The following is a 27,686-nucleotide window of genomic DNA, read 5'->3' on the forward strand; positions in this document are numbered from 1 at the left end:
AACCATGACCTTTAAGAAAAAATGTCAGAGGCTCTGTTTCATACAGCAAATGTATCACAAGATGAGATGCATCAGAGTCTCAGTGGTTTATCATCTCTGTAAAACAACTTCCTGGGGGAAACCCTGTCATTAGAGCCAACATCAACTTGTCTTTATTTTTTTGGGAGACCGAGGCACAGCTGAAGGTCAGGGGTTAACAGGCGGATATAAAACCACGTCATGAGAGTATCAATATTACAAACTATATGTAGTTACAGGAGACTTTCAAAGCAGCTTATACCGCAGTTACAAAATGATGAGTCTGTAGTCAGCTATAGATTTTAGTGTCAGAGAGACAAGTGGAGCTAATTCAGAAGTGCACTCTAGAAAAGCAGAACAGAAGGTGGTTTGACTTGCCTTTCAACTGTCACTGAACACAAATACACTCAATACCACACTGACTCCAGCTGGACTGAAACATATGAGCTGGATCAATAGGTCAATAGGAGTAAATATTGCCAAGTGTCAGTCATGCCAGCAGGAACTAAAGCTTCTGGTGAAGGGGCGGAGAGTTCCCAGCCTTGAACCAAGAATCCAGGCTCACTAGCATAACAGACAGCTGTGCTACCAAAGAGCTCATTCGTAGGTGTGTTGTTGATCCATAGCAGACTAATACCATACTGTGACCCTGCCAAGAGCCTGAAATTCCTTAACTCTTGCACTTAAGTAGATGCACTTAGGATGGTATGTGGCATTTAATACCCAAATCAGCTTGTAGAATAAGCATGACAGCGTTACACATGAGGCAGGGCATGCTGTCCCTGAGGCCACCACGAGCCACTGATAACAACAAAAACAAATCAGCCCAGTGGCCACGTTCCAGTAATGACAGAGGAGCTCACAGAGATAACACTGCACCCTGCGTTTTCATCTGTTTCCAACTATCCACCTCTCTGTGTCAACAAACACATTTCATGGAGCTTTCAGAGCAGATATTCTGAGTCCAGCTGACCGAATCTCTTCTCCCTGATGGGTCATTTCAAACATTCATCTCAGTCGTCTCAAGACAATGGGGCAATGTAAGCACTTCTGCGCACTGAAAACAACCCAGATGATGGGTTGATCTACTCTGACTAGAACCCGACCAATACTGGATTTTTGGGGCCAATGCTGGTACCAATATTAGGGAGTAAAAAAAACGAATATGGATATAATATAGAACTAAAGACTTGAGTCAGATTTAAGCGACAGAAATGAGGACTTGAGACTCTAAAAACTTGGCTTGTTTTGAGACTTGAAAGCAAAGACAATCAATTCTCAGGTTTTGACTTGGTAAGTGTCCAGATAAAATAAAAGCATAGTCTAGCATAGCCATACACTGTCCCATGAATGTGGAATTAATAACCCTATACTTTGAGAGGAAATTCTCTTTGCTAGGTAAATATTTTCGGAAAATCTTCAAATACTTAGCCATTTCAATTTGCATCTTGACCTGAGACGTGACTTGTACTTGCCCCAAAATAGTTTATTTACTTTTATTTACTTTATTTATTTAAACAATATTTGTATGTTAGCAATGGATCAAATAACTATGTGTAATGTGAAAAAGTTGCTTGTAGTGACAAACCAACAGCTAATTATCACCCAACTCTGCATCCTCCTCACCTCTGCAAAGCATTTTAGTGTCTTTTAGCTTATCGTTTTCATTTTACTTTCCCATTTTACAGCCTGCAACTTAACTTTTTGGTTCAGTCTCACTACTTCATCAGCGTTTTCAACACCAGCGGTCAGCCATTTTTAGTGAAAAAGCTCTGATAAACCCACTGTATGCTACCTTCCTAGCACTGAACAACAGACAGACACAGTTAGCAGTGAGGTGATGAATATCATGGAGCATTTAGCAGCTGAAAGGCCAGATATTTCCCTTAGGAGCTGGAAGAGACCAAGCCAGAGCTAAAAAGAAAGTGAAAATTGGACGTCAGGTGGCCAGAAACACAACACCAAATGAATGCTAATGTTGCTCACTGTCTCCTGGATGTATAAATAGGCTAACATGTTAGCCATGACAACTTAATAAGGTGACAATATGTCAATATGGTGTTTACAGCTTGTTCAGCTGCAACTAAGTGGCCAACAAAATCAATTAATGGAGCTTTTTCTTACTAGCTAGCTATGTTCACATCGGAGCTATGTCACATAATTTGAATGGAACACCAAATGAGTGAAAAATAGCTTATCTAAGCACTGAAGGAGCGGATCACCACACAAATGTAATCAAAGCTTCTACCACCACATGCCATGCAACAGAACAAATCACTGAGCAACCGTGTGAATGCTCACCATTTAAAGACACAGTTAACATCAAACAGACAATTTAATTCTGAGGCTGTGTGGCTGCATGCCAACACCACCCCGCAGAGACGAGCCTATCAGAGACTGACTGGCTGTAGCAGTGGAGAGCTTTTGTCCATGACAAGGGGCCATGCAGCTCTTCACACTCATAATCAGCACATGCAAATTCAACCAGGAAGCAGGTGCTTATTGCTGGCCTCAGAGGTTCATCATCAACCCCTTCCTTCAACACAAGCTATGGAAAACAGCCTCACATTGTCATTACAGCCAAGTAGGCAGAGGACAGGATATTAGGGATTTTAAGCTCTGTGGCTCTGGGCAGTGATGCAGAATATCAAGAGGGTTTTGTTGTCCGGATGAGTGACCAGCATCTTCACATCAGGATGCCCGCTCCCTGATTGAGTGCAAGTTAGGTTTCACTTTCCTGACGTATAAGGCGGAGAGGGAAAGTACACCTTAATCCTCACTTAGACCAACCTCTGCTTAACAAGCACTTGTTACTTCCATATCTATGACGCATTTCTATCAGTGATATCGTCGCAATCCTGAATGCCCGGACATCTCATGTGTCACTTAAAGTCCAAACCAAGACTGATAGGCTTGTGCTAGAATAATATGACATTATATCTGATTTGTTGAAGTTTATGAAAGTCAAACACCTCGTACACCAAGTCTAATCTTACTGCAAACCCTAATAATCCTGAGCAGGGAATAAAGGTTGCCCAGCTTCGTCAGTGCTCTTACTTTATGCACACAAGGTTCAACTCGGTGTCAACATCCAGACGGCACAAGTTGGCTGATGAATAAAAGATAAGCTTGTCTGATTTGTCTGCTGGCAGGAGACGCCATCAATATTATATCTGAACAAGATTATAATGCAAACAGGCCATTAAAAGGCAACACCGTAATACAACTACTCTGTATGTTCAGACAGCTTTTAAAATACACTGATGACTTGGGTGGGGTAATTTTGGAATAAGGAGTAAGAGTGAGCCAACGATAATGTTTGCTGTCACAGGGCAGGGCTAATATAGGTGATGAATAAGGAACACAGCCCAACGCCGTGCACATAAAAAAAAAAAAAAAAAAAGGGCAAGACACAAGCGAGTCTTATTCTGCCTGGAGAGTAGAGAGGAGTAATAAGTTCTCATCTGTGCTTTGTGCTCACAACAACACTCCTGAGAGTTGATAACACTTGACTAGTGGCGTTTGATTTTGTCAGTGTGTACTTTAGTCTTGATGCACACCTACTGAGCAATGATATTATAAAACCAGAAAAAAACACACACCAGACTTTAGTGAGAAGCTGCATATAGTGATAGCCATAATGAAGCACTTTTATAATTTATTTCTTTGACAGAAATTCAGCTTTAAGAGTACAAAGAAGGATTCTTGACTTTGTTAGCAGCTAGTAGAGTTAAATCTAGAACTAAAATTAATCATCAATTAACTGATCTTTGATTGGCAACTATTTTGATTAATTAAGTAGTTCTTTTGGGCAAAAAGGACAAATATTCTACAAGGGGCAGAGCCGGCAGGCTGAGCAAAACGTGTTACCGTGTTAGGTGTTCATTTTCATTTAGTTCATTTTTGCATATCAGCATCCACGTCAAATAAAAAACTCTAATTTGTAAATTACTAAGCGTGTTATTTTATATAGACTGAAAGTGTCTGCTCTGTGTCAGCAGAGTTACAGCACAGAGTAGTGGAGTGAGATGTCTGTCCTCCTTCCTGCTCTGTGCTGTAAAGACACGTAGCTGTTAGCGAGCAGCTGCTCTCATGTCCCCCCAGGTCTCAGTGCTTGTTTTCAGCAGAAACCCTCTGCTCTCAGTGTGTCTCTCTCGGGATGGCACGTGGGTTGCTCTGGTTCTGGTTCTAACTGGCAGTTGTCCTCTTGCTCGTCCCCGCATCTGTGTGCACTGCAGACCAGTGTCACTGCAGCCTCACCGTCACGCACACACGCTCTCTTTCTCAACCACACACTCGCTATGCACTGAGCTATTCCTCAAAGGAGCTATGCTACTTGTATAACACATTTTAGTTTAGGAAACATCTTAAAATACTTTTTTTTCCAACTCAGGCCTGGCCACTGGGCTTGCAATACACTGGTTTAAACCCTGCTATACTACACGATACACTATATTAATAACCCTGACCCTGATATTGGCAGATAGTTGATGATGCACAGAGTTCTTGCAGCAAAGCTTTAAATCTGCTCAGAGAAACCAGTGACTGTAATTTACTCATTTTGCAGAAGATTCCAAGTATAGGGAGTAGCATAAACCAAACTCTATTTGAACGTTGGGTACAGTCAGGAAAAAGATGCTCTGTGAGTGAAAAGCATATTTGTTTGCAAATTTCCTTTTCATGTACACACATAGATATACTGGTAATATCCCAAGAATGGTTTTATAAATAAAATAATGCCAACGGAGGAGTCTTTGAGAAATCAACGAGGGCTAACCAACTTGAGCATACGGTGTGGAGTGATGAGTGAGGGCCTTACAGCTCGTCGTGAATCTCTGTGCTCTATTATATGATCCAGAGAATGTAAGCAGTGAGATGATGCATTCATGTACAACGTTATGTAAAACCATGAAGCGCATTGACTGTAAGTTGAATCACTAGTGTGTCATAGCAGTTTACGATGTAGAGTAACAAAACTGTATCCACATGAAACAGACTGTTACAGACCAGTTTTGCCCGAGTCAGCATTTTACAACAGTGTGAGTCTTGTAGCCGTGTACCAGACAAGGCGTAGTTCACACAATCTGAGGCCCAAGCTGAACACATTAAAAAAACTCCTGCTGTAGGCGACTTGTAGCAGAGGAACACTGGAGTCTTTATTTTAGGTAGTTTGTGTAGTGAGAGGCGACAGTGATCCACTGTATAGTCAGCATATAGTACAGCCTGTCAGGAGAGGTTTGTTTGTCCCCAGTGCAGGTTAACGCAGAAGTCAAGATAAACATGACATAAAAAGCTAATGCACATTTTCAACTCAACTATTTCAGCTTTTTTATAATGTGAAAATTGCTTAAGGTCTTGCTCTAACGCAAACTTACTGTGCCAGGGTTTTTTTATTCCTTCCTGTGGTTTTTTGGTGGTGCCCGCCCGCCTGGCTGACTGTGCGGCCGCCCGGCTGCACCTCACCTTGCCTGAAAAGACCATTTCTCTCTGGCGGTTTCCTCTGATCTCTATCAAGCCGCTAAATTGTTTCAAAGGCTGCTCTTTTAGACGTCAGTGCTTTTCTCTAAATACTGGTGCTCTTTTTAAAAATACACCGAGACCTAAAGAGGCCATTGTGTTGTCAGTGTGCCTGGGCCAGTCATGCTTCTTTTCACAGCGGCCTTTCTTTCTTCTGATAAGAGAGTCTCACTCTACAAGCTATGCAGTTTATTTGCACATGATTTAAAGGATAAAAGTGTAAGATTTTCTTCACCTACTTGTGCGGATACATGTTTTAGATTTCTTTCGAGGAAATCACTCTTATTGATTCAGATTGCAACGCATCCTAAAAGTCAACACAGCACTACTACAACAAACTCAATCTAATGTAGTATTGATGTTCTGCAAGCATCCATTATTGCCTTGTTATCCCTCAGGGAGCAGCAGATATTAGTAATGTTTTGTGCCATGCAATGTACACACAGTAATGTAAAATGACTACTCTTCTTTAGTAGCTCAGCCCATTGATCACATTAGTGTGTGATGAGAGAAATGTAGGACAAATCATTTCTGTGTGTCTGGTTAGAAAATATACAGAATGTGGCGCATGTGCAGTATGTTATCACTGGCAACTGATATTATCCCGGAGTTATGAAATGGAAAAATTGAGGCAGCTCTTAAGCTAATTTTAAAGACATGTCAACTGTTTACTGGATTGTTAAAATACATGTTAACGTTTGACAAAAAGAACCCACTTCCAGTTGCAGAATATTGACTTTAAGACTAAGGTCATATCATCTGACCCCGTCTTAAAGGACAGGTTTACATTTTTCAAGTGTGTCTTAAAACAACAGTCAGTGCCCATATGAACATTTGAATAGCTTTAGCTTGCTGTAATCATTCCTCCTGTTTATACTGGCCATTAGAAGATCCCTTCATAATGCACGTTCAATGGAAGTGATGGGGGACAAAATCCACAATCCTCCTTCTGTGCAAAAATGTGTTTAAATATTATTTGAAGATAGTATACGGCTTCATCTGTCTGACTTAATCAAATCAAGTCAATATACTCCAGAGTTTTTAGTTTTTTAGTCTTTTTAGTACAAATTTTGCTCTTTTTGGTACTATCCCTGCACTGCTCAACAAGGAAACACCATCCAAGGAAACACAGTGAATTTCAAACGAAAAAGATAAGATACCCACTTATCCATATTAATTTCAGATAAACATTTGAACAAACTGGTTCCATCACTTACGTTGGAAGTATGTCAAGAAGGGATCTCTTACTGGCCAATAATAACAGGAGAAACAAATTCAGCAACCAAAAATAGTTTCAATCTTCATTTGAGTGCAGACTTGAAAAATTGTGAACCTTTTTTTGCCTGTCCTGAATGGCAATACTTGAAGGCAGGGCATAAAGCCTGCTGTTTAATGCTATGATCTGTACAAATGGGAAAACGGCACAGATGTTTGGACAGTTTCTCATCGAAGGCTTTGATTGTAGATACGAAAATTGACAGAAATATTTCAAGTGTTAAAATGAAAAAAGACATTTTGTTAGAGAATTTTAGACCAGACCCACTGTCACACCTTCTCATACCTGGCCAGTCTCTGTGTAAAATGTTTGTGATTGTTGAATTGTCTCTTTAAAAGGACTCAATCTGACAAGCTCTTTGTTTGAGGCGTACTGAGGCCTTAAGGTACTTTGATTACACAGGAAGTTAGCCAGACAGCTATTTTTTTTGTGCTTTTGAGGTTTTGAATGTGCAAATTTTTAATATTTAATATTTTATTCTTGCTTGACATGGACAGTTAAAGGTACACTGCAGAGTTTTCATAATAAACAAACCATGAGGCTTAACAAACATGTCGAATGCCTTTTCTCCCTCATAAAACGTCTGCAAAATTTGGTCAGAATATTTTGTATTCTGAATTGTTTACATCAGCTTGTGTCTCATCTTTTTATCAGTAGTATTCATCAGATATTGGACAAGTAGTCCTAACAAGCAACTACTATATATAGCGTTGTTTTATTCAGTAACTCGGTGTCCAACACTAGAATTGGCCCTAGGAGAAAATGTTCCTCTCGAATCTTTAAATGTATTTTTCTGTTCTCTTCTTTCAGGAGATAATTTGCCAGAAGAACACTGTAAGTACACAAAGCGATCTTTTTTTTTTTTCCCTCTCGCCTTTGCCTTTCTCACACATTACTCACCCATTGCTCACACATCACACATATTATGTGGTGCAAAGAATATGCTTTTTTACAACTTGCAGAGAGCACAGTGTCTAACACCTCATGTTTCTCTTCTCGGTGCTGTAAAGGTTTTCTCCTCTGCAGCTGGCTTTTCTTTAGTCGTAGTGATAAATGTTTGGTTTCACAGAAATGTAACATGAAAGCATTTTCTCTTCAGTGTGAATGCTGGTTTTCAAGATGTTTTTTTTTCTCAGATGACAGCTGCTTCATTGGTTACAGTGAGTGCACGAGCATGATCTGCATAAAGCATTTTGAAAATTTGACTTGCAAAAACTGCAGCATTCAAATAACGTCCTGCCTTAAAGCTAAGGAAATCCTGTTCTTTACTAACACATCCTAATATAGTTTGAATCATATTCACACTGACCTTCTGAAACACATTGGGTATTAATACACACATATTTCTAGCAAAGCCAAAACAAATGTCCCGTATAGCCTGCCATGTTTATAATCTACAAATTTAAGATCCAGTGTTTATTCTTTTGTGAGTGTTGCACCACTAGTCAATGATGTTGTCATTATGTATCACAAAATGATGACAAAATTGTTCATTACAATTTCCCTGAGCCCAAGGTAATGTCTTCAAATAGCTTGTTTCGTCCGACCATGAGACCAAAACTCAAAAGAATTCATTGATAGTGACATAAAGCAGCACATGGTCACATTTTAGAAGCTGGGAGCAGGAAATATTTGGCATTTTTACTTCATAAGTGACCTTAAGCGATTAATGGCTTATCAAAATTGTTAATTAAATTTCTATTGATTGACTAATTGAAAAATAAATGAATTCAACAGTAGAGTAAAGTGTGATTAAAGCAGAAGCAGGCTGACTGTTGTTCAAGAGTCCACGTTCAGGAGCAGATTTTCCAGGCTTAACTCTCCTAAGTGGCTTTTCAGAGTGGAAGGAGGCAGCCCTGTGCTGCATGAAACGTACTCTGACTCTTACTGTGTGAGGTGAGCTGATTATCACTCACAGTATGAGAGAGTGAGCTTACTGATCTCCCTTATGTGCACTTACTGTCTTTGTTCTCCATCTTTCTTGCCTGTATTAGTGCACTTAACTGCCCTCTGCAATGTGTGCATGTGCTCTTAACACTGTGTAAGTGCACTTAAAGAGCAATGTCGGCAGAGTTTTTGATCATTTTTTCTCATTTTACATCCCCTTTGATGGCATTGTTGCTGTTTTTTCCAGTATGTGCTAAGATTAACAAAATTTTTATATAATTTTAATCACGTTTTACGTTCACTAAAGCTCGTCCCGTGTATTTAAGCTTTTTGTTCTTGCACGGCACACATGCAGTTTACAGTGATAACACTAAATGTTTAGTCATTTTTGAAACAAACTGTCCTTATCTTCACAGAGAAGTTAAAAAAAATCAAGCTTCTCATTTCTAGCCGGCGTCTGTCAATTCTTTTGGCTGAAATGTGACTGTCACTAGCGGACTTTATTAGCTCTAGCTAGCTAATTAAGCTAACGTTAGCTCGGTGAGTTGGTTGAAAATGTATTTTGAATGTTTCCAGCTGACACATTTTAAAACAAGAAACCTGTACCCTACATTCATGGTATAGTGCTTAAAAGACCGAAGGTATTAGGAAAAATCATATTTGACTATTAGCTTACATACATGTTTTTATGTTCAAGCTATGTTTTTATTTTTAACGTTAAGAGAGCAGGTTTTTAGGATGAGGACTAACTGATGTATTTGGTACACATAGCACTATTTCAGGTTACGTTAGCTTGAAGCGGTTGCTGAAGCGTAACTGTACCCAAATTTTAACAAAGAGCAGGCCAGAGCCGCTAACATCACCCTAAACTCTTAAAGCATCCAGGACCAGCCTCCACACGGTGAGGAAATACTAGTGGATGTGCTAGTCAACTTAACCTGTAGTGCTAATGATGTGCTCCTTGGCTTCGAAAGTAACACTCGGTAAGGTTAATATAGGGAAGAAACTAGCAGATAAACACTTTGTTAATCCATTCCTCACAATTTTGCTCTCATGCGTTCGCTTTAGGAAAAGCTAAAAAATTGACATTATCCTCCAAACTCTTTAGATACCAAGTACCGCTCTTTCTACAGCCTTATACACACCACTTCAACATGTGGAGAAATCCAAAGCTTGACCAGCCTGCTGTGCTTTCTTTCGGTTGCTAAACTGTGCTTAGACTGTTGAAGGAAGGGATTTAGTGAATGCTCAGTTGCTCTTTAACTACCCCCTGTGCTGATAAAAATGCATTTAATTTCCGTCAGCTTTAAACTACACTGCAGGTGCAAGTTTACTTGATTCTACTCTGCTGTTACAAAAGCATGCAATGCTAATTGTTTTTAAGTGGATTTAACTACCCAACATGATAGTGGAAACCCAGGTAATTAGCCTCTGTTGGTGTATATCCAATTACTATAATTGCATCCACATTACCTCCTCTGTGTTGGTGTAAATTCACTCACTGTAGCTACCCACTGCCTTAGTTCAAATCTATATCTCAACCCACGTGTACAAAATCTCAGAGCTTTAGGACTGTGTGGAAGAGATCATGGGTGGTTATTAGTCACGACTGCTTCCTCAGTGGGTTAATGACTGCTGGAACAGTCATATAAATTAAATGCTAACATCAAGTTGTGGTTAGCCGTGTGTGTGTGTGTGTGTGTGTGTGTGTATGGGTGTGGGTGTACGTGTTGTCTCTGTGAAGGTGAGTGAGTAGGCATGCAGCTCCAATACAACCCTGCTGTAACTGCAAACGGGCAGATGGACCTTGAGCAAGGCTAATAGACCAGATGACTCACTGGCTGAATAACTGACTCATTCCCAGCCACATTCAGCAGATTCCCCGTGTGCCGGTGCTGTCGCATGTGTTTCATGTGTAGCTCAGAAACTTGTCACCTGTAAGCAACTAGTAGAGGTTTGCCTCAAATGTCCTGCAGCCGCTGGCGAAGTCTGTTGTGTGTTTCTCATGACGGCATGAATCACACACACACATACACACACACACACACACACACACAGAGGAGCTAAATATAGCATCAGGATTTTGCAACCTGTCTGGTCACACCTAATAGTAACAGAGGTCACAGGTTTATTTTTGAAAGGCATGCACCGCCACTGCAGCAACCGGTGATGTCATGAGCCACCGTTGCACAGTAGGAAGTAGTTATAGCCTTTCATTGCTTCAATGCCACACCTTCCTTTCACTTCCTTTTTCTGTTGGTAGTGAGAGCAGCAGTGTGTTTTCTCAGAAGACGCTGCTGAAAAGCTGAAACCATTATGGAATATTAAAGCTGTCAGGATGCAGCTGGGTAGCAGCCCAACCGCCTTCAGATGCTCTCATGTTGTGTCTCAATACACATCTGACATTCTGGGAATAGCTCTCCTTTAAAAGACTTCAAATGTTTCTTGAGGATATCAATAGTGGATTTCCTGCCTTTCTTTCTCTCACCGCTGTCTGTAAACACCAGACGCACGTGTTTCCTCTTAGTTTATTCAGCAGTGGTAGACCACCGCAGCAGAAGCATCACGACCACTTCTGGAGAATAATGTGAAGTTAAAACAAATACAGATACCGAGTACAGAAATCTACCTCCAGACAAAACACAGATGTGAAGAATTAGAGCTAAGTAAATAAAGAAAAGGACTGTTTTAGTGCTACGAGTGCTGCTGAAACAGAAACGCACGTAAAACCAAATTATTCCTGAATGCCACAGCTGCAGCAAATAACAGGGTAGCGCTCTGCACCAGGTGAGCTTCTGTTTCTGCTGGAGCTGATTTTCATAAATACCAGGCTGCATGAACAAGTGGAATTTGTAAATGCAGTGGTGTAAGTGTTTACAGTTGTAAGAAAGCAGCTCCTAATGGCTCTGTCACCACTGATGCACATTTCTCCTCCCAGCTGTTGCCTGTTTAGACTGGTTCAGTGAAAACAACGCTGCAAACACTATTGTCTGCATAGACACAGATCAGAGATGAAGCCTCACGTGTGTATTACCTGAAACTGTCTGAAACAGGGGAAACAGCTCAGACTTCCTCCAGGCAGTCTGCTTCCTCCCCATGTATACGATGTAATGTTTTACTGTAGAGTGTCTATGAAGTCAGAGTTAAAGTTACATCATTTAGATAATTGTTTACTGAAAGTTTGCTAAACTACAGGTTCGTATGTACTGTATGAAAGAGTCTGTGTTTAGTTATTAAAGGATCTAACTGCAGATTTTCTATATTTTTCTTATTGTCAACAAATCTCATGTGCAACAGCCAAACCAACAACAAATTGATCTATTTACAAGTATTGTGTGTGTTTTCAAAGCCTGATATATCTTATTCCTCTGTGTCATAGACCTCTGTTGTCCAAAAACTCAAAAACACATCAGTGAGCCACACTGCTGCACTGGCTGAATGCAGCAGAGAAACAGCTCCAAAGACAAATAACAGCAGTCACGTTTTCAGTCTCCAGAGAGTAGTGTCTTGTAAGGCAGCGGCCACTGTGCATGCGCTGGAACACTGTTCTGTGTTTCATTGCTAGTTTTAGGACATATCACAACCTCTTGACTTTGCACCACATTGTACATTGTAAAGAACTTTAGTACAAAGTCAAGAGGTCGTGATGTGAAGCACAACAAGCTAACGAAGCTCATTAAACTCTCCGAAGACTGAAAACATGATCGCTGTTATTAAAAAGTAATATCTGCACATGAGATTTGTTGACAACAAGAAAAATATAGAAAATCACCAGCAATATCCTCTAAGACAAACTACAACCTTGATAGAGCTGCTTTTAAATAACTTCATAGGAGACATTCACTGATGCCCAAATATACTGATAGTTATTTTGACCAAAACTGCGTCTCTTCTGCCTACAGACATGCTCAGCCAACTACACCTTCATCCCGTACATGGTGACGCCACACAACAAGGTGTACTGCTGTGAGAGCAGCCTGATGAAGGGCCTGACTGAGCTGATGCAACCCAGCTTCGAGATGCTGCTGGGGCCAATCTGCATGCCCCTGCTGGACCGCTTCATTCAGCTGCTCAAAGTGTCGCAGGCCAACTCCCAGTAAGTACAGAAAGGAGCAGACAGTGGGTGGACTGGACTAGAGATTCTGCTTTTCTTAAATATATTTTCATATAGTTTTTCTTTTTACTGGATGCTGTAATGTCCCGTCAGAGATCATAAAAGTCTCAACTGAATCTATTCACCATTTAGACCATTAAAGCCATGTTCAAGTTCATGTTTACTGTCATCTGTATAGGAACCACAGGAATCTATACAATAAAGGAGGAACTTACAGTACAGTAGAAGATTAAAAATATAAAATGTGAAGTATAAGACGTCATTCACGTGCAAAGGGATGCTAAACAAACTGCAAACATTCTGTTTTTGAGATTAATAGTCATGAGGGATGGGAAGGTAATTATTACAATCATCAAAATCTTCATGACCTTAAATTTTCTGGTAACTACTAAAGGAAACACTTAAGCTATTCCTACTAACAAGAAGTTCTTTTATTGTATAAATGCAAGCTGAGGTGCAGATAAACTAAGAAAAATAAATTAGGTACATCACAAATGAGGAAGAAGCCAAGGGAGTGTGATTTCGTCTTCCTGTGGAGCAAAATTTAGCTTGCAGGTGTTCATGTTCGAGCAGCAATGTGACTTTTTTTATTCATCAGAACAGCCCTTTTCTTTTATTATCCCACTCTTCCTATTTTTTTACTTTCTGTAATTATTTTTATGTAGAACTTTGACTTGCGTGGTGATCTACATTTTTAAAAAAAATAAAACAACAAAAAATCATTTACACCACCTCAGTTGCTGGGGTAATATCTCAGGCTTTGCTGCCAATGGGAGAAGCAGCAGCCAGTTAGTTCTAGCTCGGCTCCAGAAATAGTGACTCAGGTTTTACAGGCAGAGAAGAAAAACGTGCACTTTGATGAAGCATTTGTCTCCAGGAGACCAGCATCCATGAAGTTAAAACCAGTGAACACAGCAGAGAGATTTCAGCTCAGCTATCCCTGGTACAGGAACACATACTGTACATTGTGTGAAGGAGCATGACTGCTATTTATAATAACCTGCTGACTATATGTTAAATGTATTCTACCTTATGAAAGCACCACCTGCCTAGACAGTCTGACTAGGCTTCCCCATATCTGTTCTATGAACTAACAGTGTTCATTATCAAATAATTACTTCATTAGACCAATATTTGTTTGCTGTTGTACAACATTTGGCTGACATTGGCCTTCTAAATGAGAATAAGATATCAGTCGGTGTCAATATATTAATTCCAAGTTGATGTAAACACTAAAGGGGGACATATTTTGCATATTTCCAGGTCTATAATCATATTCTGGGGCTCTACTGAAATATCTTTGCATGATTTACACTATAAAAACTCGTTATACTGGCCTTTTATGAAGCCCCTCAGTTCAGCCTCTGTCTGAAACAGGCCGTTTTATCTCCTGTCTCTTTAAGGCCAGCTCTTTTAAGCTGCCCCTCGGGAGACTTTCAGCGGCTCCGAAGGCTATGTCAACAAACCATGCAACAAACTATAGTTGACCAAGTTTAGCATAGATATTCAACATCATAACAGTATATGTAACAAAATTGCAAAAAACATAGTATGTCCCCTTTAATTTCAAATTAACTCCACAGCCAACAAACCAAGCTTGAGTTAGTTGTTGCTATGTACTTCCGGCTATATTTACTGCAATATTTAAACAACATATATCAAATGATTCATATGAAAAACATGGAATACAAGCGAAAAAAACCACTAAATTTAGTAGGGAATGCAGTAAGTAAATTAATTAAAACTCCAATCATGTTAGAATTTCCCCTCAAGGAGAAACTTACCAAAAACAATTTGGTAAGGTTGTGGTTGATTAGATTTTTTTCTAATGGAAGTTGTTGCTTAAGTCACAGGAAGGATTATACAGTAATTACATAACTTTAAATAAAGGGAACTGAGGTGGCTTTTAGATGTATTACTTTATCATAAAGACGATGCAAACATAGTTTTTTCTCGTGGTTTTTCTCTCACAGCCAGTATTTTCGAGAGACGATTCTGAATGAGATCCGTAAAGCTCGGGAGCTGTACACTGGCATGGAGCTGGCTACCGAGCTGAGCCGAATTCAACAGCGGCTGGACAACGTGGAGTGCCTTTCAGTCGACATTGTCATCAACCTGCTGCTGACGTACAGGGATATCCAGGTAACCAAAGGTCTAAACCAAACCATTGTCAAATTAGGTGTGCTGCCTTTGCATAATTAAACCATTATGGAAACAACTGGTTGTTGCTGGTTAGATGCCAGTGATAATGTTGGTCCTTCCTGTTGTTTTAATGAAAAGAATACACGTGTTGGAAGTGGTTTCCACTCACTGTAATATTTGCCTTTTCCAGAAACAAGATTTTAACTCCAGTTAGACTCCCTTGTTCGGTGTCATAAAGAAATTTCACTTTGCACTTCAAACCGCTCCCGTAGTTTTCCTGCCACCACAGAGGCAGCACATCCTTTTAATCCGATGCTTCCTACTGGTTATCTGCAAATAGATAAGGTTGAATGGAGATCTGGAGATCAGAGAGATCTTAAATCAAAGGGTTGCAGGTTTAAACTTTGACAAACAGAAGAAACCATCTCTGCACATACGCTATACATAAAAAAAACAACTTATACTGCAGGTGCTTAAAGATTTCAGTGGAGGGAGGAAAAAGGAATAGGACACACCCTGTTAATAAAGCAGTAGGGCTATAACTAACAATTATTTTCATCACTGATTAACCTGGTGGTTATTTTCTATTAATATCTTTATTTGACTTTGTGAGACCAACAGTAACATCTCATAAAAAACATAAAGAAAATTATAATCATGACATAAAAAACTATATATTTGCACAGAATTGCTTAGCTGTTTTCCACCTGCATGAATAAATAAAAGATTCTCAACTCAAGGTTCAAACTGCATTATGACCCCAGTTTTACATCCTAAGAACATGAATCCTCGCAGAGAGACTGCAAAAACTTTCAGCTTGCCAACCCACAAAGTTCCGAGAGTAAATTGTAAGGGGGAATCAGATATTCAACAAACCACTGATCCCCAGTCAGCTTAGTACAGATGATCCGGGTGTGTGTGTGTGCTGAAGTCCCTGACCTTGGCAGAGGAAGCTTCTGTACAAGTTAGAGAAAGGTCACTGCCTCAACATCAATCTGTCATCCCTTTGCTAGTTGTGTTTTCTCAAACTGGGTCCATCGCAGACCGCCTGTAGAGAGCTCTAGGCGAAGCTTTTGGACCACTTGTCTTAAATCTGCCTCTACCTCTCTTTACGCTCTTAAGTCTCTGCATTACAATGTCACTCACTGTCCACATCCTCCCACTCACCATAGGCAGCGCTCGGCCTCATGAATCATTGATGAGAACAACAAGCATTGAGGACGTGCTGAATTATTCAGCATGCTTTGGGTATAGTGACTATGTAGGCTAGTAGAGCAACAAAAATGTGATGAAGGGGACAGTCAATTATTGAAGTACTTTTGGTGTTAAGCAGACACATGAGTCTCAGACAGAATGAATTAAAGGACATCAGAAACTCTCAATACCTTGATGAGTTTGAGTTTATTTTTGGAGGACGCTGGTTAGGAGACTCATGTCAACATATGTCCTACAATGCTTAGCAATGATCATGAGTGCAGCAGCAGCTCACTAGTGTGATCTTTACTTGTCATCTAGGATTATGAGTCCGTCGTGAAGCTGGTGGAGACTCTGGAGAAGCTTCCGACCTTTGACCCTGTGGCTCATCCGCATGTGAAGTTCCATTACGCCTTTGCACTGAATCGGTAAGATGGCGAGTCAGACAGCATGCATGAAACAGTAACACATCATACAGCAGACAAGACAGATACAAGTCAACATGCACATCCTGTATGAGTTCATAGTCATTTCATCTTTCTCCTTTACTCTCATATTCACGTTAAGAAAACAACTATCTCTAGTTTAAAATGTCAACTAGAGCTGGGCGCTACATCTATTTATGCCACTGCAGAGGAAAAAACACTACATCTCAAACAAACATCCAGTCAATAGTTCAAACCATTGATCAAAATCAGCACACAATATCAAACTGCAAGCAACCATAGAAGCAATACATCTGCTTGATGCTGTTCTACCAAATAATAACATTGCATGTATCTTTGATGTCTAATAAAAATGTTCGATGCATTTCCTTCCTCTTAAAACATCTGCAATGCAAATTTTAAAAATATTTTAAATTGTGCATCATTTAAATCCATGTTTGCTTGGTAGCAGTCTAATTCTATCTTACCTTTGTATTACTGCCACCAATTATCCATCAGTGGAATAATGTGAAACTGAAAGCAGGATGTAAATTGCGCTTGCAGGTGCGTCTACATGCATGTGCATGATGCAAACAAAGAGGGATCCACTCTTGAAAACAGGTGCTTCACAGCGCTACTAGTGAACCAGAACTCCTCAGGGTATCTGTAAGCAGCAAAGGTTAAAGAGCAATAACGCACTTCTGATATAGAAAATACGAACTCGATGGAGACATTCTTTTCCTCCATCTCATCCTGATTATTTTTTGTCATTTTATATTTCAGGACATGTTGATGGTATTATCACTTGCATACATAATGTTTTATTATTATATGAGACTAGATCCTGACTTGGGGTTTGGGTTATTGGTTAAAGTTAAAGTTTGTTTGTTGGTTGTTTTTTGTCCTAAAAGCTACATTTCAGTTAATTGATGCCTTTAGTGTAAGTATGGTATATTTTGTTATCCGATAGTCACTCCTAGAATTACTGTCAGTATTAAGATATTCAGTAAAAAAAAGTATATTTGATTTTTGTCAACATCATTTACCCCTGACGTCAACCGTGTTTAAGGTACTGTATTTTATGTTTATGTGTTGGCTTTTGAAAAGATTTTCTTAACCAACAAGTGTGGGAAAATTTTCTTAAACTCCAATTAAATCGTTAAAAAAAAAAAAAAATCACATAATTTGGGGTTTCAAGCAGCAGTGTGCTCAAGCTATAGGCTCCCAAGCAGCAGCAGCAGCAGCGATAATATTAGTTGCATGTGTGTCTGCTCGGGAAAAAGACAGATGTACAACGCAGGAGGTTTTGACTGCTTGTTTCTCACCAGCTGCTTTGCTTGTAAACTTCCTGTGGTTTTCGTGGTGCGACTGCCTCAAACAGCAATAAAAAGCGTGCTGTTCTTTAATTTGGCAGCAATTGGAAAATGTTGCTGCCGGGTGCCAAGATGCCCGTGTGTTCACTGTTACTGACTGGCTCATTACCAGGATGTGATATTGTGTTTGCAAGCTCGAGGCACCACACTGAGACATTTTGTGAGACATTTTCATGTGGTAAGTGTTAATGACAGAAGACACTCTCTCCATCGTGATTTTGGGATGCTCTCCTCAGGCTCAGAACGACACCTCATGACACCTGTAGGAGGTTTCTTATGTCCCTCACAGCTGACCAGTTCAACAAAGCTTCATGAGTCACTATAACTACACTAGCTGCTGCGTGTGACGGTTATGTGATGTGCTCTTTTGGACAGATTGTAATCTGCGGTGTAACTGTGTTATCTTTTTTTTCCTTTTTGTGGTGTGTGAGGCAAAAGATAATTTTATATACTAAATAACACAATAGTTCTTCAATTTTGTGCACATCTGATTATAACATGATGGTTATGTTCCTGTTTTTATCACATATTTATTGCGTAATTGATTAGCACTGGTGTATCAGGGCTCTTAGGTCCCTCTTCTCAGGGACCCAAATTAAAGCAACATTTTGATCGGAAATACAGGAGAATTCGAACTTTGATGACTTAAATTGGTTTTATTTCTGAGATTTTGCCATCCTTTAAAGTTTATTTTGTGGTAGATATCCCCATTAATATTTCTGGGTGTAGTGGGTTATTGTGGACAATGTTGTGGCAATATACAGTAAGATTTTAGCAAGATTTTTGCATCAGTGTGATGAAAAGTTTATTAATTTGTCAGGTATTTTATACACTAGATTAGACTACAACCCCATTTACACCTAGTATTAACATTTGATCTGAATTATCTGCATAATGACGTCTGATCTATGGGTCTTTGCATTTACACCTGGTATTAATTGCTTGTTATCTATCTCAATTGTGCCTACATTGATACAGATCTCAATATGCAAATTAGGTAGGCGGGACTGGTGGACTTGTCAACGAACATGACGCATCTGAGGTCATGTGAAGCAAAGCTGTGGCTGGGTGTCATTTACTTTTTGCGAGTGAAGACTTTAAGCCACCCCTACTACTCTTCTTTTTACTAATAAGTGACCTTTCAACTTGCTGGGGGGATTTTTTTCTTATGAATGTGGTCACACTGTACAGATTACATTACACTTTGCTGAGAGTCAATCACAGTACGAGCCCAACCACCTTCAAATGTGATCCCAATGAGTTTTGCATGCATTTACACCTTGCATTAACATGCATTTTCCCTTATCTAGATAAGTTATCTGGATGCAGATTGCATGTTAATACCAGGTGTAAATGGTGTATAAGAATCGGTTTACGCTTGGTAAGATCTGATTTGTACCACCTCAGAAATCCAAAGTGTTTAGACAGCAGCTGTTCTGAACATGGACTCGAAGCGGAAGCTAGCAGTCATACTGTAGAAAGGAGGGAGGTGCGACATCGTTAAAATATGTTACACATTTTTAGACTGTCTCTTCTGGAAGGCTTTCATAGTGTTGTTTGTTCGTGTCGGTTGTTCACATGAAAAGTGAAAATGGTTTTGTCGAGAATGAAAACACAGAGCTAAATAGAGAAGTTCAGACCCCGGCTGGTGTAGATGTTGGATCGTCGGTTTCGGAAAGATACAGAATTTGTCGGACACAACTCAACCTATATCTGATGTCAGAAAGGGGTGACGGGGGGGTTCCAATATTTTACTATAAGATTACAAATACGTAATAGTAATAGGGGATTGTATCCATATTATCCTAATGGTCCGTTAAGTCTATAGTCTACATGCTTTTTCAGAATTTTTCCACCCTGATAAGAATCCGTCTCGAAAGGAACCAAATAAAACTTCTTTGACATTTTCCTGGAGAAATAACTATATTGAAGCTTTAATACAAGTCACTGATATACAACTGACTCAAAAAGCCAGATCTGTCAAATGTCAGTCGTAGGTTGTAATGGACTGTACTATAAAATTATAAGGAAAATCTTTGAATGAATTTTCCACTCCACTCTCAGCCTTAAGAAAGGCTTGATGATTGATCTGAAGTGGGTGCCCTGCTTCTAAATCAATCTGCCAGGCTGAAGTGTGTCAACTAATTGGCTTTAAGCCTCGTGTCTGCAGCAGGGCAGCGTCTGGCATGTGAGTGTTGAACGCCGCTCGGGGGGGGCCTGTTGCACCGGGCTCACTCGCTGCAGGTAGTCTGACAGGAGCGAGGGAAGAATCTCCTCCATCCAAACACCCATCAGCACTCTGGAAGAGAAGAAAGAGAGATGCATGAGGAGAGAGCAGATCTCGTCTCCCTGAGCACTCTTTTCTTCCCTCTGGACGGTCTCCATGGTAATAGCTGTCAGCTCATATGTTTTATTTAACCTTCTCACTCTGGAGAGCAGTCACGTTATGTTTATCGGGATTTTTATTTTTTCATGACTATCACACATTGTGCCTGTGTGAGAATAAACGTTGGAGGTTGACACCAGTCATTTCTCCCTGAAGTCTGTGTCATGAAACGTTCAGCAACATAAGAACAAAGCCTGATCGACATTTCATACTTCAAGAATAAATATTTCCACAGTGTAGTGGTTGTTCTGGGAAGATTTTGAAGCCACTTGCTGCATGAATTTGCATAATGAGGAAACAGATTTTCCTTAAGCTCTTAGGGACCTTCCTTGATATTAATACCTCATGTTTTCTGTGAAGACAAGTATGTTGAAGGAGTTTGTTTAAGGATCTCTCTCCAGTATTTTCTTCTTTAGTTGTTACTTTCAGTATATAACTCATAACTTTTATGTAATCCCTGATCACATTATTTCATAATCACATTAAATTATGCACCTAATATTATGTTCTGTTAGGTATGTGTTTCTTTTCTCAGTGTATAACAAATCAGTATACAGAAAAATACTATGAGGCTGCCCAATTATATAAACAAATATGTGTTAAGGCACCTTTTTAAGCCCTTTTAGGAAATTCTCTCAACTTGCTGGTCGCTCCAAGTTGTGTCAGGAGCACGGATATACCTGATCGCAGGTCTATTTGTGTTTGACTGTTTCATTTCACAAAGCGGAAGCCTGAAATACATCACCACTAGACACAGCGATCAGAACAGGAAATCTAAAAGCTTTCATGAACAGACATTCATGTAACTCAACAGATTAACAGCTGAGGCTACAGTCCGTCTTCCCTGTTTGTTGTTTTTGAATGGGTTATTCATTGCAGAGCCTCACTTACATCCTCACAGGTTAGTTACGACGGAAACTTCAGTACCTGAACGAGTACAGTTGGAGGCTCACTGTGCTTAATAAAAGCGGCAATTCTTTTAATGAACTCAGTAACCTCAGTAATTTAAGATGGAGTCCTAATGGCCTCCTCTGTGCCAAGTATCACTGTCCCATAAGGATAGCTGTACAACCGTTCCCGAGCTACACAAACAATCACATACACATCATTAAATGCTCAAACACGTACTCTACATTCACACACACCCTGCCTGAACCACTCCGTTCATATCACTAACACACACACACATTAATTATGTTATATGTGTTGTATTTTTGATGTTTTGCTTGCAGCATTTTAATATTTTTGCTTCAAGCTTAGCATCAACACTGACTGTGATTACTTGAGAAACTTGTTATGCCTCGGCGCAGGTGACAGTCGTGACCGGAGACATTATGTTTTCAGGTTGTCCGTTCGTCCCTTTCCCGTGAACGTGATATCTCAGGAATGGCTGGAGGGAATTTCTTCAAATTTGGCACAAACGTCCACTTGGACTCAAGGATGAACTGATAAGATTTTGGTGGTCAAAGGTCACTGTGACCTGATAAAACATATTTTAAGCCATAACTCAAGAAATCATACACTAATTATGACAAAGTTTCACACGAATGTCTAATAGGATAAAATGATGACGTGATGACATTTTATATCCAAAAGGTCAAAGGTCAACTTCACTGTGACATCATAGTGTTCTGCAAAAACACTTTTCTGGCCGTTATTCAACACCGTAACTCAGGAACAGAAGGGGAGATTGTGACCGTATTTCACAGTTGGTTGGATGTTGAATTGGTGACACTAATCTTGGGTGAAACTGTGGTGACTGTACACACCCTTTACATAGGAATTTCATAGAAACTCCTCTAGTTTATGTGTAATTATTCAAAAATAGAAAGTAATCAGAAGGTGTGTTTGCGTGGCCAATTATAATTAGTTGAACAGACTGTGAAACACTGCCCTTTAACATGACATTTCAGTTCTTTTGAAAGAGCTGATTGTTTCATTTTCATGAGGCATTTTTACTCTCATTTCTATCTTTGATTCTGATGAATGCTGATGTTCAAGGTTCCTACTAAATGTAACTGATGTAGTCTTTGGGGACTTAAAAGAGGCAGTCATACACTATACAGACTATATTTTTGTCTTTTTGAGCTCCTCATCATCTATGACAGCAGTAATTCTTGTCTGCTTAACGGATCAGTCCGCAATCCATTTCTGTAGTAAAGACATCGGAAGACACTTTGAACTTGTTTTCATTCACATTTTTTTCCCCTGCAGCAGAAAAACCTTACATGACCTTACAGACATTTTGTAGTTTAAACTGGGGTAACAAAACAGTTTTAAGGCTGACTAATTCTAATAAACACACTATAAATGATAAATGATTTACAGACACTCTCTAGCCTAGTGTTACTCGTGTGAGTTTGAGTGAGGGATCATTTGTGTTTGTGTATTCGCCCCACACAGACAGCAAGCGACAGCAGGCACCGACTAGTTCTCACCTGGACAATGGGAGCCAGCACAGTGATGTTACTGAAGCTCAGCCATCATGACAGCTCAGTCCTCCTGCTAACAACAGTCATACTGACACTTATCTGTAAACACTGAGATACATTATCAACTCTTCTCAGTTTGTTTTGCTGTGATAAACTGAATTAACCCGTCATACAAAACTCCCCCCAAAAATCCGTTGATTTACTGTACTTATAGATCTTAAAGTGAAAAATAGATCTTTTGAACCCAAAATAAACTTAGATTGTGCTGTGATTTAATTGCAATAAACAAATCAATAGGTTGCCAAAATAACGTCATCTAAAGGCATAAATACGGCAGCGACATGTTTATACACACAGATATCTATATACAGTGTAACTTTTTAAAATTATATAAACTCGCAGGCATTTAAGATGTTTATTATTGATGACAGCAGCTGAGAGAGAGAGGTGTGTGACTCAGGTGAAGATAAATCTGTTATTAATCCCAAAAGTCTAAAAAATAAACTCCTCCCACCAGTAAATATACAGGTATTCGCAATGCGAATACGCGAAATTCGCATCATTCGTGTTGCCATTTGCATCTATTCACGTCTTTGCATTGACTTTGTATGTGTTCTCGCCGCGTGAAAAATTGGCTTCGGTGTGAACACACCATTAGGCTACAAAGAACCAATAATGCAACACTCTCTTTAGGAGCCAGTGTCAATGATATTTGTGCACTCATTTAAAAAGAATCTCTGATGTTGTAAATGCATAATTACATAATAGCACCATGTTAAATAACAGTAATTTTGATACTTCCCATAATGCAACTCCACAGCATCTTTTCAGCTCCCTCCAGAGCCACTGAAGACAATATAATTTATGCAACTGCTACAGACTGAGTAGTAGATTTCTAGTTAATTGACTTTGACCTGTAAAATTAGTTAAGTGCCCCTTTAATATTAAGAGTGTTACGGTCACAAATACCCGGGACAGTTTTCCTCCTGTAAGTAGTGGATGAAAAGAGATATTTACAAAAGCATGGATAGATTTCTGCTCAAAGCTATAGAGGGGAAATTCTCACTCAAGTTTAAAATGATCAGCATGCAGTTTAACTCCTTCCTGACTGACTTTGCATGCTGTGTCTGTGTGCTTTTGTCATGTTTTTGTGTATGTGTGTGAGTCTAGGAGGAACCTGCCAGGCGACAGACAGAAGGCTCTGGACATCATGCTGCCCCTGGTGGAGGGCGAGGAGCAGGTGGCCTCGGACATCTACTGCCTGGTGGGACGGATCTATAAGGACATGTTCCTGGAGTCTCACTTTACTGACACACAGAGCAGAGACAGCGGCACACACTGGTGAGAGAGCCGGGCAGGATGTCAGTGTGGGCCTTTCCAGACACTGAGTCACACATAAATATTGTTAGATTAGATGTTTCGGAGGGCAAGATTCATGATAGATGATTTTAAAGTGACTCATTGGATTGCAGCACCGCAGAATTAAGAGATTACCATGAATGGTGCCATGAATAAAGTCTTCTTAATCATCTTCCTAATCATCCTGAAGTCAAAACCTTTGCTCTTGAGGGCAATTACAAGTCTCATTCAAGGGAACAGGCAGGCCACAAGTCTGCAAATGACAGCTCAGTACATCAGTCATCTCAAATTACACCTTAAAGCAGAGGTTTCACAAATGCAATGATTAAAATAATATGGTCTTGGTATGAGATTCTGATGGAAAATGCTAATGGTAGTGTTAAAAGCTTGAATTCATGGCTCATTTATTCCTTGTGTAAGCAATATAGGCTGCAGGTGGGAAGATGAAGAAGTGGTATGGTAATATTCTCAGACCTCTTACTGCCAATCAAGCTTTTGAATTACATTTCAATGTCTAACTACTGCCTCTTTCAAGAAGCTCAATCTTTTTATTCCTAAAGTGGATGACTTTAAATTTGTGCAAAAGCAGCAAGTTGGAAACATTTTTCTTGGAAAATGAACCACTCCTTAATATTACTTTTAATGCAGTTCTTAGAAGGGTTCAGGGCTCTGTTGGGGCCATAACATCTGTTGCAGGACTCCTTGTTCCTTGTGTTGCTGAAGATAGTTCTTTATGACTCTGACTGTATGTTTTGGGTCGTTGTCATGCTGAACATGGGGAATTATATATATGTGGATGAGTTTACAACATAAAAACAGACACAAAAAATAAAACATTAACGTATTATTCAAGAGCAACAATGCTAAAGCATACATAACTAATATTAATCCTGCCCTTAATGAGTTCTCTGAAAGCACTCAGGAGAGTAACCTGCGCCTGAAGCCGGTCTGCAGAACGTGTTTTATAAGTTCCATATCTCCAGCGGAGAAATGAGCATATATGAAATGGTAACCTATTCATACAGTAAAACCTTTTGTAAATAAGTGGCTTCAAATATTAATATGAGTATTACATTGTGATGTGTTTATTTACAGTATAATGATCATTATAGTTTCTCCTTCAGTGGATAGAGTTTAGAGTCCAGTGGTAGCACAATTCAGAAAGATCTGCCATAATTTCTCTTATTTTTTTCAGGGGAGCCACAAAGCAAATACCTGAGCCTCTGTAACTTTAGGTGCTGCATCACTTCCCCTCCCTCAACTACAGTATGAAATTCTAGTTGAAACAGTTGCACCGCTGTATTGTAGTAGAGCATGATTTTGAGAAACGATGTAAGGAAAACATAACTTAAAAGCTGAGCTACTGTAAGTGACTTTGAAAGAAAATGATCACTGAATATATATAATTTATATAATCATAACAAACTTTATTTATACAGCATTTTGGGAATCTGCTCACAGGATAATTTCGTCATTGTCTCAACATGTTTCCAAGAAAATTTCTTACTAGACAGTGACTTTCCAGAGTTCAGTCCAAATCTAAACTTTGAAGAGACCTTTGAGATGTGATTGAGCTGGACGTTCACAACATGAGTTGAACTGCTGAAAAACCTGTAGGATCTCCGTGACACTGAGTCAGCACAGAGCCAGATGCATATGAGGTGTTTCCAGCACCTCGTGGAATCCAGATCTTGAAAAATTAAGGAATTCAGGCTATTCTGAAGGCAGATCAAGTTGACTGTATGTACATAAAGAAAGTTTTAACTCTTAAATCCTCCATCTCCTTATGTATGGCTGTCATGCGAGCACATAAAGGCTAACAGGAGCTGACAGAAGTTGACTGAATAACAGAGCAATAATAATAACACGAGGCTGTTGATTGCCGCCTTCTGGAAATTGCTTTTAAGATCTCATCTTTGTTGATTGAATATGCTGCTTCCATAATCAAGCTCCCATCTGGCTGTTATTTTCAGTTCCATGTCACAACTTGGCAGAGGCTCCTAATAACATTCACACTCCTTCCCTCAGCAGAACAGATTACTCATTAAATAAATGAAATTTCTTGTTTTGCGAAGGTACTCAGAGATGCAGTTTGCCGTTCTGTGGCCCCAACTCAATATGGCTGTAATTGTTTTTTCTAACTTGAAGTGTCTCAGGAAGCTGGCAGAGCCCCATGAATCCATCCGTTTTCTCAAAAGATGCCGGGGATTTGGAGTGACGCGTTTCTTGGAGGAAAAGTGTTTATTAGAGTCTTTTTTTCTTCCTTCTCCTTTCAGGTTTAAAAAGGGGTTTGAGTCAGAGCCAACACTACACTCCGGTATCAACTATGCTGTTCTTCTCCTGGCAGCTGGGCACCAGTTTGATACGTCTTTCGAGCTTCGCAAAGTCGGTGAGTGGACGCTAGATATATGTGCATTTTGACCTGATTATGCTGCTTTTCATTTGAGTCTATTGAGCCTGCTGACTAACCACTGACTCCTCTCTGTCCTCGTTCTGCAGCTGTCCTTTGTGATCAGTTATATTTATCTAGGTCACAATTTGACCAGTTTACAGAAAGAAAGCTTGTATTTTATGACTTGCAACCATACAGGAAATCTACACAGATTAAAGCTGCACTAATCTTTTTTTTTTTTTTACAAAGAAAACATGATTATGTATAATTCTGCAGGTGTCACTTGTTGTGACAAACCCACAGGAAATTATCACCTGACTCTGCAGCTTCCCTCAGCACTGCAGAGCATTTTAGTGTCTTTCAGCTCATTGTTTTGGTTGTCACAGCCTGCAGCTTTACCGTTTTGGTTCACTCTATCATTAAACTAATTTTCCAGATGAAGCTGGCGGCATTGCAAAACCTACTGTGCACTACCTGCCCAGCACCAAACAGCAGACAAAGTTAGCTTCTAGCTGGAGAACACAATGGAGCATTTAGCTAAAGAGACAGATGTCTATGCTGGTGGAGACTAAAAACAGAGCTAAAAGCAGAGTGAATATTGTACTTACATTCATCAGGTGACAGGAAACATAACTACAAATGAATGCTAATGTTGCTGCGTGTCTGCAGGATGTGTAAATAGGCAAAAGTGCACCATATTAATTCCATAAAGTGATATTATGTGAGTGTTTACAATTTGTTGTGCTACCCAGAAGTGACTAAAATGCAGGTTTAATAATTAAAAATCTGGTTATATACACTAATATTTCCTCCTGTTTTGTAACCAAGCATGCAGTTAAGCCTTTGTTCCCAATCTTCTGCTTTTGCCCTGAAATCTGAGGCTCAGAGGAGCTTAGGAATGTGGGAAACAGAGCAGGCAGTTCTGGGAATCAGCTTGCAGTTCCCCAAATTAGCCCCACCCTCCATCCCTCTAGACCCTGCTCACCACCACCCTTATCCCCACCACTCCCACCTGCCTCTCCAAAACGGTTGGTGTCTGCAGCAGAACACGTAGCAGCACCTTCCCTCCGCAAAGGCAAAGATCATTATCACAATTACCTTTCATCTCTTAAAGAATATAGTTGCAAATCATAAAGCTCTGCATGTTTTGGTATATCGATGTAGACTAGAG

General features: G+C 39.7%; 1 protein-coding gene across 3 annotated transcripts in view; it reads left to right on the forward strand.

Annotated features, from left to right (window-relative positions):
* map3k5 (mitogen-activated protein kinase kinase kinase 5) overlaps nt 1-27,686 on the forward strand; it is a 72,586-nt gene that overhangs the window by 16,153 nt on the left and 28,747 nt on the right. The window contains exons 3-9 of one of the 3 annotated variants that reach the window (XM_067572262.1): nt 7,622-7,645; nt 7,948-7,971; nt 12,601-12,794; nt 14,786-14,954; nt 16,470-16,576; nt 23,935-24,105; nt 26,400-26,512. In XM_067572262.1, coding sequence (XP_067428363.1) covers nt 7,622-7,645; nt 7,948-7,971; nt 12,601-12,794; nt 14,786-14,954; nt 16,470-16,576; nt 23,935-24,105; nt 26,400-26,512 — 802 coding nt within the window. Of the gene's footprint in view, nt 1-7,621; nt 7,646-7,947; nt 7,972-9,579; nt 9,682-12,600; nt 12,795-14,785; nt 14,955-16,469; nt 16,577-23,934; nt 24,106-26,399; nt 26,513-27,686 lie in introns of those variants that run through there. The other 2 variants (XM_067572263.1, XM_067572264.1) reach the window with 2 other exon arrangements.

Source organism: Thunnus thynnus, chromosome 18 (genome assembly GCF_963924715.1).
Source record: "Thunnus thynnus chromosome 18, fThuThy2.1, whole genome shotgun sequence".
Lineage (NCBI taxonomy): Eukaryota > Metazoa > Chordata > Actinopteri > Scombriformes > Scombridae > Thunnus > Thunnus thynnus.